The 14,891-nt window shown below is 47.9% G+C and overlaps 1 protein-coding gene across 4 annotated transcripts; it reads right to left on the bottom strand.

Moving 5' to 3' along the window:
* Positions 1-3,308: 3,308 nt before the first annotated feature.
* Positions 3,309-13,449, bottom strand: LOC127485482 (synaptonemal complex protein 3-like). Of its 4 annotated transcripts, none has more exons than XM_070067714.1 (9): positions 12,765-12,998; positions 12,454-12,585; positions 11,845-11,920; positions 11,641-11,675; positions 9,987-10,104; positions 8,655-8,754; positions 7,107-7,205; positions 4,932-5,036; positions 3,309-4,820 (listed from the first exon to the last, which is right to left on the bottom strand). In XM_070067714.1, exons 1-9 carry the CDS (start codon positions 12,922-12,924, stop codon positions 4,761-4,763), a joined length of 885 nt encoding a protein of 294 aa, XP_069923815.1. In that variant the 5' UTR covers positions 12,925-12,998; the 3' UTR covers positions 3,309-4,760. The 4 variants fall into 4 exon arrangements, with proteins under 4 accessions (XP_069923815.1, XP_069923816.1, XP_069923818.1 ...); XM_070067715.1 differs by lacking the exon at positions 12,765-12,998 and adding an exon at positions 13,182-13,432 and having other exon boundaries at positions 3,310-4,820; XM_070067717.1 differs by lacking the exon at positions 12,765-12,998 and adding an exon at positions 13,257-13,428 and having other exon boundaries at positions 3,311-4,820.
* Between the last annotated feature and the right edge of the window lie 1,442 nt (positions 13,450-14,891).

The raw sequence follows: 14,891 nt of genomic DNA, 5'->3' as shown, positions 1-14,891 counted from the left end.
TTCATAGATCAATTTAATATGTTGAACTATTTGTGCATTCCAGGAGTCAATTCCATTTTGCCGTGGCATGTAATCCTTCTACTATGCTGTTTACTTGGGGGAGTATGGATGGTGGGTGTGTGGCCTTTAGAGCCTGGTTTCTGCTGCCCCTTTGGTATCATTGACTGCCATGGGGCACAGGAAGCCAAATGTGGAGGTACCATGGAAGGCAAGGCCACAGGTGGTGCTCCAGAAAGCAGAGCACGGAAAGTTTACAGCATGGTGAATCTCCTGTGCAGCCCCTGGGTGGGCATGTGCTAGGACACAGGGATTTAGGGCTGAGGGAGAAGGTGAGCTCCCAGTCTGAAGCCACAGGTCACTAGGGAACTCAGTGATAATCTAGGCTGACAGTCAGCCCTGATAGAAAGAAATCTACCCCCACCATGCCTCTGACATCGGAAACTACTGTACTTCGGAGGCTGTTCTCTTGTTGCAACAGGAGTCATGGCTGTCAATGAGGTACTGGGAAGATAAGGACCTGCGGCTTTCTGCTGTTAAACAGGAAGACAGGGGCCGGTGCTCTGGTGCAGCAGATTAAAGCCATGATCTACATAAGGGCACTGATTCGAGTACCTCCTGCTCCCGTTCCAATCCAGTTCCCTGCTGATGGCCTGGGTAAACAGTAGAAGATGTCTCAAGTGCTTGGGCCCCTGCACCCTTGTGGGAGACCTGGAAGAAGCTCCTGCTCCCTCTCTCCCTCCCCCCTCCCTCCCCCTCCCCCTCCCCCTCTCCCTCTCACTCTCCCTCTCTCTGCCTCTGCCTCAGCCTCTCTGTAACTCTGCCTTTCAAATAAATAAATAAATATTTTTAAAAACCTGGAAGACATGAATTCGAGGTCAGGCAGTATCAAATAAAAGCACATTATTAATGTTGATAAAGGAATGCGTTATTCCAAAGGATTAATACAAAGTTGTGGAAGGGACTATTCCAGTAAAAGGAAGGGTCTCTGGAATTACGAAAGATAAAATATCCAAGGTGTCAAGGGTTAGACAATAGGGTCTGTCTTTTATAAGGAGGAGTAAGCAAAGCTGGAAAGAACTGACTAAGAAGACAAGAGATGCAAGGGTAATGTGACAGGATCACAGTACAGAGAACTTTTATTTTGAGACCCCAGCCTCCTTTAAGGAGAGTTCATCTGTTGGCTCAGGCCAAGGGATGGACCAAATTTCAGAAGCCTTGTGGAATGAAACAGACTTAACCAAACATTGGCTAACAAGCATTTTGTCCAAGTTGATCAGTAGGGACAAAACAATCAAGTAAACGTTTCTGAGCAAGGAACAGGGATTTCCAAGAACCTATATTTGGCTGACCATAGGTAAATATGGAAGGCATCCTTGAGTCATGTGGCAATCGGTAGTTGCTCGTGGTAAACCTTTTTCCAGAAAACAAGGGATAGGGAAATAAAAGAATTTTGTAACCTTTGGTGTTTTTCAGAATCAAAGGGCGATAAACTTTCCTCTTAACAATGCTTTTGCGGTGTCCCATAATTTTTGATATATTGTGTTGTTATCTTCATTTGCTTGCAGAAAGTTTTTTTTTTTTTTAATTTCTCTTTTGATTTCTTCTATGACCCGGTGTTCATTCTGGAGCATGTTGTTCTGTCTCCATGTGTTTGCATATGCTCTAGGGATTCCTGAGTTGTTAGATTCCAACTTCATTCCACTGTGGTATGAGAAGATGCATGGTATAATTTCAATTTTTTGAATTTGCTGAGACTTGCTTTACAGCTTAGTATGTGGTCAATCCTAGAGAAACTTCCATGCACGTCTGGGAGAGGATATCTCCATTACGTTCTGGGTGCCCCTGCCATTGACATCTGCTCCAATCCCTCTGCTAGGTGAGAAGGCTTCTCTGTCCCATTCTAGGGACCCCCAGAGCAGTCACCGGCTCTTCATTTGGATTTTCTTTTACCGCCCCCCGCCCACCGTCTGTCTGTCTTTCCATCATTCGCTATAAGGCTGACTTTCAAATAAATAAATCTTCAAAAAGCAAATAAAATGGAAAGTCCACAGAAAGGCACCCCTCTCCTAACAAACGCGGTATTTTTGAATGATTTTTAAGACAATTTCATCAGCACAAAGAATTCATGGCCACCCCATGAACTGGTCTGCCTGTGATTCTATCCTCCTACCTTTTCCCTTCCCTTTCCTGATTGGTTACTTACTTTCACTCCTCACTATGGGCCAGACCCCAAGTCAGGACCCCAGGCCTAAGCTCTTGCAGGCTTTGTTGGAAACTCGTGGCCAAACATTAAAACGGGAGTTAACTGGAAGATTTTGGGAAACTGCTGCGGGCGTGTGCCCGTGGCTTGAGGCAGTAGCCATGATCCGTGCATCTGGGAGAAGGTTTTACAAGCTGCCCAACGGCAGGCGGTGAATGCCAACACAACTGCCCCATACACTGAGCAACTGCTGGAGACCATAGCCGTTGGCCTTAACCCCAATGTGACTGTGAACTCTGGGTGGCAATGATGTTTCCATTTTAAGTACAGGGACTGGGACAAATGTTCCATTCTAGGGTGGAAAGTCGATAGTGCAGAATTCTGTGCTTGCTAGTGGGGACAAGGGTTATATGGTGAATCTATGCACCTTCTGATCTTTCTGGTGTGAACCTAAAATTGTACTACAAAAGTAAGTCATAGGGGGCTGGTGCGGTGGTGCAGTGAGTTCAGCTGCTTGCGTACAGTGCCAACGTCCCATATGGATGCCGGTCTGAGTCCCACTTCTGATCCAGCTCCCTGCTCACCTGCCTGGGAAAACAGCAGATGGCCCACGTGCTCAGGCCCCTGCAGCACCAGGTCGCATGGGAGACTCAGATGGGACACCTGGCTCCAGCCTGGCCCTGCCCCAGCCATTGCAGCCATTTGCGGAGTGAACCAGTGGATGGAAGAACTGTCTGTCCCTCCCCCTCTCTCTGTAACACTTTCAGATAAATAAGCTTAAAAGAAAAAAGTCATATACACACAGACGTACCCTCACCTAACAGTTTCTTTAATGGCAAAAAAAAAAAAAAATCCTTCCCTTCAGAAAACGAGGGAGCTACTCAATTGGGCAGCTGACTCATTCCAGGAAGGACAGCTGACTCATTCCAGGAAGGAAGGGGACGAGCAAAACATTAACCATCACGTCACTAAGTCCATGCTATCCTAACTCCCATCTTTTCATTCTCTGTTATAAAGTCACTTAGATAGCTAAGAGTGAAAACCAGAACTCTCAGCAACGACACTTAGAGAACTTACTCTACCCTTGCAGTACGGTCAGAATTCTTTCAAGTGAGGATCTTAATAATCAGATGTAGTTCTTAGACTTTTGTACTGAAATGTGCATCCACCTGGGGAATGAACCAGCGGATTGAAGCTCTCTCTCTCCCTCTCTCTCCCTTCTCTCTCTGTCTGTCTGTCTGTCTGTCTTTCCATCATTCGCTATAAGGCTGACTTTCAAATAAATACATCTTCAAAAAGTAAATAAAATGGAAAGTCCACAGAAAGTCACCCCTCTCCTAACAAACGCGGTATTTTTGAATGATTTTTAAGACAATTTCATCAGCACAAAGAATTCATTTCACTGACTTTTCCCAAATACACTTTAAATAATTGCATATTTATTGCATGAAATGTATCCACAGAACAATTTGAGGTGTCATTAAATGTAAAATGTATACATTACAAGAGGAAACCTATCAGAATTAATCATTCTTCAGAGGAATGTGCATCTAAAATTCCACATTCTCACTGATTAAAGCTGAAAAGCAAAGCACTCTAGTTATTTTATGTCTGAAGACAAGTGAGATCATCAGACCATTACATAACAACGTATTCTAATTACAAAGGGAAACCTATCAGAATTAATCATTTCTCAGAGGAATGTGCATTTGAATTCCGCATTCTCACCTAATATCAAAGTGGAAAAGCAAAGCACTCTGGTTACTTTTGTCTGAAGACAAGCATTGAGAAACTTAAATCATTACATAACAACTTATTCTAATTAAATTATCATAAAGTAATAATTATCGTCATCACGAACAAATCAATTTTGTTTGTTAAGTTTGTTAACCAAATACTGGCAATCAACACTAAGGCCAGGTGTTATTTACTGGTGGACCAGAACTTCCTTGAATGACACCTTGATGTCTGTGTGGAAAATGACAAAATCAGAAATCCACAGCTTAGCACAGATATCTCGCCAGGTATCTTAATTATGTGTCCCAGCTTAGCTTTTTTCAAACACCCAGAGGTGAGTTGCTTTTAACTATGCTTGTAAGGCCTTAGAGTAGGGTCTTTTTGGAAACAGCATTTGCTTATGAATTGGCTCCATACCATAGGGAGGAAATACAAGACAGTGCACAGGTTACAGTTTGTCTTCTTTACTCCTTCAAGGAAGGACGATGTACCCTCTAGAGGGAGCTCTGCCTTCTGAGACCGACACAGATCCGCTGAGGCCAAACCGAAAACCCTGTCATCCCTACTGCTACACGTACATTGACCGGAGGAGGGAGGAAACTTCACCATCACTACCAAAGAGCCAGAGTGTTATACACGTAACCCCTCCACTGCTGCTGATCACATTACTGTTTAGGGTTCAGGGGGGCAAGAGAAACATGGTCTTGCATTTCACAAACGAACTAGTGACAAAGAAGATGTGCTTATATCTGCGAGAACTTGAATTAGTGTAGCTAACGTTGGACTTTCAGACAGAACTTGAGTGGAAGTTCCTTCTTCAGATTCATAGAAGCAGCATGGCTTGCAGAGATTGTTGAATACTCGCCAACTCTTGCTGTTGCTCCTTCAAAACAAGGAAATGCCGATAATCATTACACACATTTCTGCAAGTGAAATATCCCTCGGCTCGCATCAATCAATCCTTAGATTTCAGTATTAAACACAGACTGCTTACAGTTGCAGCAATAATTTTGTTCTTCAAGATGTCAATTTCGTTTTTGAGCTTCTTTTGCTCATCAGTAAGCAGGCTTTGCTGGCTCAGCTCCAAGTCGTTGATACCCTAAAACAGAAACTCGGGTTCAGTCAGAAACCACCACACGTGGCTCATGTTCTAAAAGGGCAAACTGAAATTTCAGGAGTAACACTCAAATATTCAAATGAGCTCACTTTTTATTTCAAATAAAGAATTGTGATGAATATAGGCAACAAAAGCACCCGCTTGGAAATTTCTCAGAAGTCAGATTTGAGGGCGATGCTGCCACAGGAGGTACAAGAGTTGTACAATGAGTTGGGGAAAATGGGCAGCTGAAGAGTTAAGGGGAAGATGGAGCAGAGACAGAGAAAGACTGGCAGTCCCATGTCAGGTTATGCCATAATTTTTCACAGCTAATGACCCACCCACTACCACTAGTGCTCCACATAACATGAGTTGCTCAGAGGAAACTATAAACGGTTTGTTAAATGTCAGCTTCGCGTTCAGGAAAATGTATCGTAGAGTATGTTCTGAATCTTTCTTCATTCAACAAACAGTGAAGCAGCACATACTAAGAAAATGTACCATGTCGAGTGCTATGGTGTGATACGATCAATGAATACACCGTCTCCTCCATATCCCCGTGACAGGAGCAAGCATCCACGCCGAAACAGCACGATTATCGAAAGGAGGGGAAGGGCAACATGCTGCGGCCACACAGCTGAAGACCGCCAGTGATTCAGTTGGCCAAAGAGCAAGGTTTCAATAGGCAAGGAAAAAGGAGGTACACGTCCTCTCCGGAAAGAACCTAGGCAAAGCCTGGAAGCAATGCTGACTTCCTTCAGGGAAAGCCATCAACCTACAGGGGTGAGAGTCAAGAAGGAATGCAGCAAAGGAAGCTCTCAGAGGGTGGGTCAGCTTGTTCAGGGGTGGGGGCGTCCTTGAACCACCACTCGTTTACAAGGGGGAAGCTACAGGGAGGGCTGAATGAGAGAGTGGGCCTGTGTCTTTGGAAGGTGGTACTGTAAGACCTCTGAAGGGAGGATGGCAGATTCAGAACTCAGGTGAGGATACAAGCAAGGGAGATTAAAGAAAGCAATGAAAGTGCCACCACCGAGGTGGGTAAAAACTGCAGGGGACACCGGCCGGGAAGGATGCGGGATTTGGAAGACGCCAAAACCTAGTGCCAAACTTTCTACCCTAACTTTGGTAATACCCAGCGCTGACATTTAGAAGGTATCTTTCTATGCGAGTCTTCACCCCGATTCCCAGATGGACAGCTGGGGAACATGGGAGTTCCATGTCTCTCCACTTGCTAGCTCCTCTTAAATGACCACTTTGTAGACAGAGAATTCTAAGGCCGGTCAAAGATTTATAGTTCAAAGCTCCCTTGAGCAGTTTGCAAAAAAACCATCTCAACCTGTCTAGATGAGCGACGTTTTAATAAGCAGCATCACAAGACTCTTAAAAAGGACATCCTGGAAACAAGACTGCATTGGTTCCTGAACCATGCATACCTGCGGGAAACAAAGGTCAGTGTCTGGGCCATCTCTTACCATTATTATGAAGAAAGAACTAAAAGTGACTGTGCCATAAGTATGACAAGATGAACCTCACAGGACATGGTACAAAATAATGGGTACTCAATGCTTACACTTGCTACTTGCTCGATAACAACCAAAACAAAGTCTGTAGAATATCCAGAAAAAAGACATCTGGAAAGGACTGACTTCCATCCTACTTTCCACTGCGTTTACTGCTGATCATCTAAAAATCAGTTGTTCTGCATGAAAGCATGAGAATTGAACATGTTAACAAGCAATCAATACTCTATGAGCACAAGATGCATCTTCCTTGGCAAATTTACAATTTAACTATTCCTGATTTAAATACAGCCCTCCAATCCTACCTGCTTCCCTACTCTCCCCCCCTCCCCGCCGAAATAAAGACCAGTATGGAATTCTAAAATGGAAAGTACATTCACTGGCTGCCTTAAAGATGGAAGAATCAATTGAAAGATGCAAAAAGAATAAGAGTCACAAATATATATAATGAAAAGCTATTTTTCCGTAAGTGTGGAAAGAACCACACTGTCTTCTACCACTACATGCACATGGTATTTCTCAAGAATGCATTGTATTACCAAACACAACTGACCTTTAAGAATTCCTCATACAGGTTCTTAACTGTAGTCAGCGTCTCCATTTGAACATTTTTAGCTTGCAGGAAAAGCCTTCGGTGGTCGTGAAGCATCCTCTACAATATTTTTAAGAAGGGATAAAAGTCAGATAAATCTTGACATGTAGAAAACATATACCAACCGACGCTAAGTTTTAAAGACCTGTCTTTAAATCAATACTTGCTAACGAGTTCTGCTTTAACAGCTTTTGTGAACAAATTTAATTGCGTGTGTTCAACATTTCTACACCAAGAACACACACTAATTCTTTCTTTCAGTCATTGAGTGGGAAGCAATTTCCTTTTAACATACGCCTTAGTTCTTGATTTCAAAGTCCACAGAGACTCTTCTCAATAATCAGTCTGCCATGCACTGGTAAAATCCGTACAGTAATCCTACCTACCTAACAGATATCACGTGAGAAACAGTGTTTCTTACCAATATGGAAAGCGTGTATACACTCCTGTTCATTCTGACATGCACATAATGCTGGCCGTCCTGTTCCCTGACCTGCACTCCAGCAGTGCTTTTGTCCTCTCCCCCACCTGCTGCACACTTGTGCAGTCGGCCCCTAGATTTTGTTATTCCTGGTAAGCTTACTGCGTACACAATATAAATAATAGTGGAATTAGGTTAGAACTCTACACGTCAGGTGCCTTTCTGAGCCATCCAATGACATCATCCCCTAAATCCCTCATTTAATCTCAATGCGTGTCTGAGAGTTAAGTCCTCACCTTAGGCCTCCATTCACCAAAGAAGGAAATCGAGGCAGAGAAACACTTTTCTCGTGGCTTCACAGGTAGCCACTGGTCGGACCAGAGTTGGAGCCACCAGACACCCTGGAACCACTGTACCTTAGTGTTTCTCCATTTTTCCCAACATGTAGCCACAATCGCCCAAACTTTGTGAGTCACTCACGTTGTACCACAGCTGGGAAATCTCTTGGGCCTCACATCATCAAAAGGAACAACTTCTGCTGTCCAGTAGCCCATCCCTGTGGCACCGATTTCCTCAACCCCACCTTAAATTCCACAGTCTGTCACTGTATCTCTGGCCCTGAAGACAGACCTCGTCCCTTTTCTCCCTCTGTCATTGTGCTTGGCTATACCCCAGTCTTGGAAAGCCCACCTCCCTACCTGCTGTGCTACAGTGACCACAGCTGGTATCGCTTGAAATTCACGATCACCATGACACTAACCTAACTTGGACTTGCAATGCTTCTCGGTAACTGTATTCCACTAGTCCATTCAGCAGCCCGCATCCAGGAAGTATTCCTTGCCTTCTCCCCCTACCCCCAAAAGGCAGTGACTGCTCCCCCCACCCACGCTCACGCCTGACTGATGACCTAACAAGCTCACCACAGCCCAAAGGGTCGTGCAGTCTCCCATCATCGCCCCTTCCACCCTCCTTTGTCCATCTGGGCTCATGAGCTCTCATTTCTCTCTGCAATTTCTGCATGAACTGTTGCTACTGGAGACTTTGGCTACAACCGAGTAATCAGTTAAGAGGCCTAGCCTGATACCAACAGTTAGTCTTTCCTGCTGTTTCGCGGTTTTCCGCACACCCGTGTCCCACTCTTCAAAGAAAGTCAGGAACTGCCGAGAATAGCTGTAGCGGATATTTTGCCTGTAAAACATAGTGATGAGCACAGTCGGATTTCACAATGACATGGAAAATTCAACATACGCAAACAAAACCTATTTGACACGCTTTTTTAGTGCAAAGGGAGAAGGGGACAAATAGTAGCTGAAAACTTCTCACGGGAACACAAAAGGAGAAAAGTTTTGTTCTCATTGCCGAGGTGCTTGTTCCTAACTGACTGGTACAGAAGCTGTCTCACACACTTTACCTCTTGAAGCAAGAGGAGGATTGGGTGCACCGTACATTTTCCAGAATATTAATTTTATCTAAAAGTGTTTACATTCCACCTCCTCCTTCTATCATATGACGTGGAGAATCTCATATGGTATGTAGAATTCAATGAGGATATCACACCCACTCACCCTGGACAATTTCCAAACTAACTGCTTCTTCCTACTTGCACACCAGCGATATTTAAGCAACAAAAACAAAATTAACAAAATGTAGTCAAAATACACAAAACATTTACAATATGATTAGCTGTTTTTACATAACTGAATTATCACTGAGTCTCAAGTGACTAATGCTTTAACACATTTACATTTCAGTCAGCTATCGCATTTCCAGAAGTGTATATAACCTGACTGTATGGGAAGAAAATGTCGTCCTTACCTGAAAGGACAAAAACAAATCATATTCGTTGGCTTCTAAGTCGTGTGTGCGTGCACGTGTGTGTTTCTGATGCGTGTGCATGTGTGTGATGTACACAGAAGTTAGGAAACTTATCTACCTAAAGTAAAACTGAGGGGAAATAGCCTTTTCCCGGGAGTCACCAATGAATAGAAGATTGTGTAAAGTTCCCTGCACCAATAAACGCTTCAGAAACGATAGAGGGGCCGGCGCTGTGGCGTGGTGGATAAAGCCGCCACTTGCAGTACTGGCGGCCCATATGGGTGCCGGTTCGAGTCCCGGCTGCTCTGCTTCCAATCCAGCTCTCTGCTATGGCCTGGGCTGGGAAAGCAGTGGAAGACAGCCCGAGTCATTGGGCCCCTGCACCCGCGTGGGAGACCCCAAAGAAGCTCCTGGCTCGTGGTTTTGGATGGGCACAGCTCCAGCCGTCGTGGCCATCTGGCGAGTGAACCAGCGGATGGAAGGCCCCTCTCTTCTTTGCCTCCCCTTCTCTCCCTGCGTAACTCTGACTTTCAAACAAATAAATGAATCTTAAAAGAGAGAGAAATGACAGAAATGTTACGATTCAAAGGAGTCTAGCGCATTACCATTGCTCTTTTTGCACTTTCAAGATCTGCTCAAATTTCTCCTTGGTAGCGTTGGGAGAATTATCTGCATTCACTGTGCGCCTTCTTCTCTTTGCCGGAAGGGCCAACTGAACGTCAGCTACATGGAAGATAAATACTCACTGAAACTTAATGTGGAAAAGTACTCTGTACCCATATATCCAAATCAACATGGGAGACGTTGGCTCAGCAGTATTGGAAAGACATCTACAAATCCTAATACGGACACCGTTCCGAAAAGCAAGATTTACTCATCTTCTGTGAACACGTACGGGGCAATGCTAGTATTCCAACTCTAGTTGTTTACGGATGGATCAACTTTTAATTTAGGGACGAGAAAGAAGGAATAATCACGAAAATAGTTCCCGCTTGTGAAAATACGTACAAAGAGTCTCAAAACACGACTTCAAGTTCATGAGAACTTGGTTAAAAAGATCAAATTGTTTACACTTATGAGGTACCCTCAAGTTCAAAGGACACCATTATGCAGAATATAGTTAGCGCTAAATGGATAACACACACCAAGCATTTTATGCTTAGCAGCTCCATCAAAATGATAGAAAAATAGTTCAACACACAGTAAGATTGCTTTGAAACCACCAGGTAAATGATTCTTTTAGCTGAAGTTGACCGAGAGAGGCAATGCCTGTGGGCATGCAAGTTCCACGTTCAGCAAATAAATAGGTTCAAGGGTAGAGACTGTCCCCGAGCTTTGAAGAACACATTGGTATCCACTATTACTGTGTTTCTAAAAATTCTCAAACTACACGTAATGCTTCAGTAAGCATCGGATTTTCCCTCGGGAATCTACTGAGTTATTTTCCGTTACTCACAAGGGATCTGCAGGGCCATAAAAATATTCTAAACTTACTCTACCCATCCATACCAATCCATCTCTTGAGCGACTCCTAGAAGAACAGCTTTGTCCACACCAAAAGAACAGAGCGCTCAAAGCATACTTGCACAGGTGAGTTATCTCTACACAGGTGTCCAAAATTGGTTGGGATTCTTTGCTAAGGGTCCTCTCGCTAAAGGCTCTTGGCGAAGAGCCAGCAATTTACACGTTTTTACCAGTGTGGTCCTCTCAGACAGCTAGCGTAACAGACATTTCACACGGCACTACAAAATTTATGACTGTTTGGATCCAACTGCACCTCCTCAATAGCTAGAAAAATTATCTGAAATCTCTAATACTCAGTTTGTTGACAGTAAAACTGTGTTCCAGAGGACGCAATTTGTAGGCTACTCCAAAGAAAACATCAGATATCTGTAAAAAACATTAACTATATTAGTAGCATGAGAAATTAACATAGCGCATACTGTATATGTGCTAAAAGGAGATCTCTCCCCCCACCCCCCACTGTCTTTGAATGCATGACATTTCTACCTGGACAAAGCAACAGGGTCACTCTTACTCTTATCATCAGAAGACCGTCAGCAGCGTTCTTGCTTTCCGCATCAACAATCTAAAAAGCTAAGTAAGGAAACCTGTGAAGCTGAATCACTCACGACACTGACACAGAATCCTACATACGAGGAGACCAGTCCTGTAGTCCAGCGTGCAATGCTGTCTACTATAATGCTTTTTATGGTTTAGGTTGGTTGTTTGCAAGGGCAAATAGCTGAGAAAGCATACCTGTACGTCCTCGTGACACCTTCTGGGCGTCATCCCTGTGGAAAAGCCACATCAGAGATTTAAAACAAAGCTAGATAAAATGGCAGGTGATTTGGAAGACCTCTCATGCCACGTGTTTCCTACGGAATAGTTATTAGTGGGGCCAAAGGTCACTGTTCTCAATGTAGCTTAGGTGGCGGGCAAAACACACTTTAAACACATTACCCCACTTCCACTTCCAGCGCAGCTGCTCCAGCAGAAGCAGAGCTGTTCCCGTGGGGATCAATTCCTGGATTGCCGGCTGCGTTGAAATGAGGAGAAACACACTTGGTTAAAGGTGTAGCCAACGCGGAACATTTCTCAGGGAGAACCGTCACTCTCAGGGTGGGGTGTGATTCTCAGCCTCTTGGCCAGCAACCCCTCTGAAGGCAGACCTGCCAGGGGCATTCCTCAGGTGCAGGACGCTGGAATCGGGCCAGGGCCCAAGACCAGGTTACGTTGGCCTTTGTCCCAGGCCATCGGGGTCTGGCGCTCAGAAAGCTCTGCGCTGCACGTCAGACACGTGGGAAGTAAGGACGCGCAGGGCCAGGACAGCGGCCGTGGGAAGCCACTGGCACCCTGCCATGTGGTGGAAGCCTCAAGAGGGAACTGCCAAGTCTGCAAAGCCATTTTTCAGACTCCGGGCTTGGCGCGTCTGCCACGCGGTGGAGGCCAAAGGCAAGACCCGGGGACCGGGGCCGCCCAGTGTGCCACGTGCCAGAGATGAGCCCCGCCCTCCCCTGGGAAGGGCACATCCATAAGAGAAGCTGGGCCCCGGCCCCGCCCACCCTTTACCTTGGTGCCGCAAGTTCCAGGCTTCCAGATGGGAGGGTTTGCTTCGGGTCGCTGAAGCTTCCCGGAAGCGCTTCCTGCTCTCGGGCGCCATGGCGGGCTGCATGCTTCCACGTGCGAGTGAAGGCTCCCGGGCTAAAGGCATGGGGGCAGGGGACAGGAGTTGGGGGCCGTGCCACGGATGCCGCGTCATGGAGGCCAACGGCACCACGGCCTGGCGAACCTCCAGCCTCCTGCTGCGGGCAGGGAGGGAGGCACAGGCAGGGTTGGGCAGGACTGGGCAGGGGACCGCCACTCCCACGCTTCACACCTACCCGCAGTCCCCTGTGCCGCCCTCTTCCCATGGAAAGATCCCGGCTCCAGCACTGGGGCCTGCTGACGCGCCATAGGCAGCCCCCACCCCCAGGAGGCCTTCTGGTGACCCGAATGGCAGGCCCTGACCGTTGGCAGAGCAGTAGGGACACGCACAGACATCCCTGCCTCACCCCGGGTCCACAGACCCACAGCTCCCCCCCCCGCCCAACGCCTCCGACACCACCCTCCAAGGACCTCAGGAGTGGTCCAACCCGTGCCTGGAAGCCGCCTGGCGCAAGCCTGGGCCCCAGCCCCAGCCCCAGCCCCAACCCCAACCCCAACCCCAACCCCGAACTCGGCCTTTCAAGTCACTGCTCGCCCTCCCTCAGGGTCTCCCTCAGGCCCCGACAAAACACAACGCCAATGGGAGGATGTACCCCCAGACATCTGCCGGTCCGGCCCCACCCGGGAAGCCAATCCAGGTCCCCAAATGGCCGCAGAGCACCGCCCACCCCAGTCACTTGCTGCTGCCGCCTCCCCAGGGGTCTCACAGGCACTGAAGACAGCAAGATCAACGGCGACCCCCTCCGCAATGAGTTCCTCTCACACAGGGTTGGCTCTGGGCGGGCTGCGTGCTGATTGGTCAGCACAACGCCTGCGCAAGGCCGTCCCTGCGGAGCCACGCCCCTTCTGCCTCGCGGAAACCCCCTCTGCACGAGGGGGTGACGCTTGGCGTTCTGACGCTGCCGTCGTTTTCCGGCACTTCCTGTTCCTGGACGATGGCGCGGCAATGCCGGCCTCGTGGCCTGCCGCGGACACCGTGCCTAACCCAGCGCCACGGACAGCGGCCCATTCCTGTTCCTACTCCATCCTTTTGAGGTGGGCAACGATTATATTCATCTCTGAACGGGGTTCCTGGGGGTCATGTCTCCTGCCAAGCTAAAAATACTTAGGGGAGACTAGAGACGTGCGCAAATACTAACCAGAGAGTGGTAACATGCGCAGATACGAATGGCGTATTTATTTAGCGGTCGAGGAATAAATACCCATCGTCTTGTGATTGTGCATCACCCCTCACAGAAAAACCCGTCATGAGCGGGCCAAAGTATTGCCCTAGAACGGGAGAAAGTGTACTTTGTTGGGTGGCCTGTGGTGAAAGGCGAAGAAAACAAGAGCGGCCACCTGAGCGTGTTCAGCTGTAGAAAGCGAGCCTCCCCTCCTACCGCCAGCCCTTCCCATACCCCCCACCGCCTCTCATCTGTCCTCAGTCCCTCCGCCGGCACTTCCCAACCTCGCATCTTTCCTCCGGCCCTCCATTCTGCCCCCCCCCACCCCCATTCTTCCCATCAGCACTTTCCACCCTCCGCCTGCCCCGTCTTTCCTCCTGCCAGTCCTTCTGGCCGTCCCTCCATCTTTCCTCCCACCAGCCTTTCCACCCGCCCTCCCCGCAGGACTGCCTGCACCCCAGGACTCCCCTCACCCGCCACCCTTCTCCCTTCCTACCCTGCCTCCCCCGCACCTCCCCTTGCCTGCTCCTGCACCTAGGACTTCCTCCCGTTGGCCCACTCCCTGCTTGCTCCACCTTGCTCCCCCACCTCCTAACCATGGTCTGCGGCAACTAAGGGGGGAAACAAGAGCCACACCTCTGAGCATAGTTGCTCAGCCACGGGCTTTCCTCCATCCAGCCCCAGCCACCCCTCCCGCACCCGCCTGCCCCCTTCCCCTTTTCAACCACGGCTTACCCGCTCTCCCACGACTACCCCCGCACCCACCTCCCACTGCCTCCCCATGCCTCCCTCACCAGCCCCCCTCCTTGTTCCGCCCCCCTTTGGCCTCTCTCCTCCTCCTTCTGCCTCCTGCCCCCCCCACCGCCCCCCATGCTGCCTCCTCCCCCTCTGCCACTTGTTTCTGAGGTGCAGTGTGGTACCCCCCATCAGGTACACAGATGAGGTGGAGTCTTAGCGTGCACCCCGGTGGAGGATGCCACAGGTGCGCCCTGGGAGGGTGAGCGTATCAAGCTGCCAGTTCAAGAGACAGACACTGCTTTGCAAGGGTACAAGAGTTACAGCTCGCCTAAACGTCGAATAACTGCCTAGTTACATCATGCCATCTCCTCCCTCCCCTTGGAGAATTCTGTCCCTTGATCT

This window comes from Oryctolagus cuniculus, unplaced genomic scaffold (genome assembly GCF_964237555.1).
Source record: "Oryctolagus cuniculus unplaced genomic scaffold, mOryCun1.1 SCAFFOLD_168, whole genome shotgun sequence".
Taxonomy (NCBI): domain Eukaryota; kingdom Metazoa; phylum Chordata; class Mammalia; order Lagomorpha; family Leporidae; genus Oryctolagus; species Oryctolagus cuniculus.
Note: the sequence above shows the minus strand (reverse complement) of the source record. Positions and strands in the feature narration are given on the sequence as shown.

Coding starts and splice junctions, on each gene's coding strand:
- LOC127485482 (XM_070067714.1), bottom strand. CDS start 12,924: ATGTCTGTGCGTGTCCCTACTGCTCTGCCAACGGTCAGGGCCTGCCAT. Junction 8,755..9,986: donor AAAGTGCAAAAAGAGCAATG/GTAATGCGCTAG, acceptor TATGTTTTACAG/GCAAAATATCCGCTACAGCT. Junction 7,206..8,654: donor AACAGCAGGAAAGACTAACT/GTTGGTATCAGG, acceptor AAAATATTGTAG/AGGATGCTTCACGACCACCG.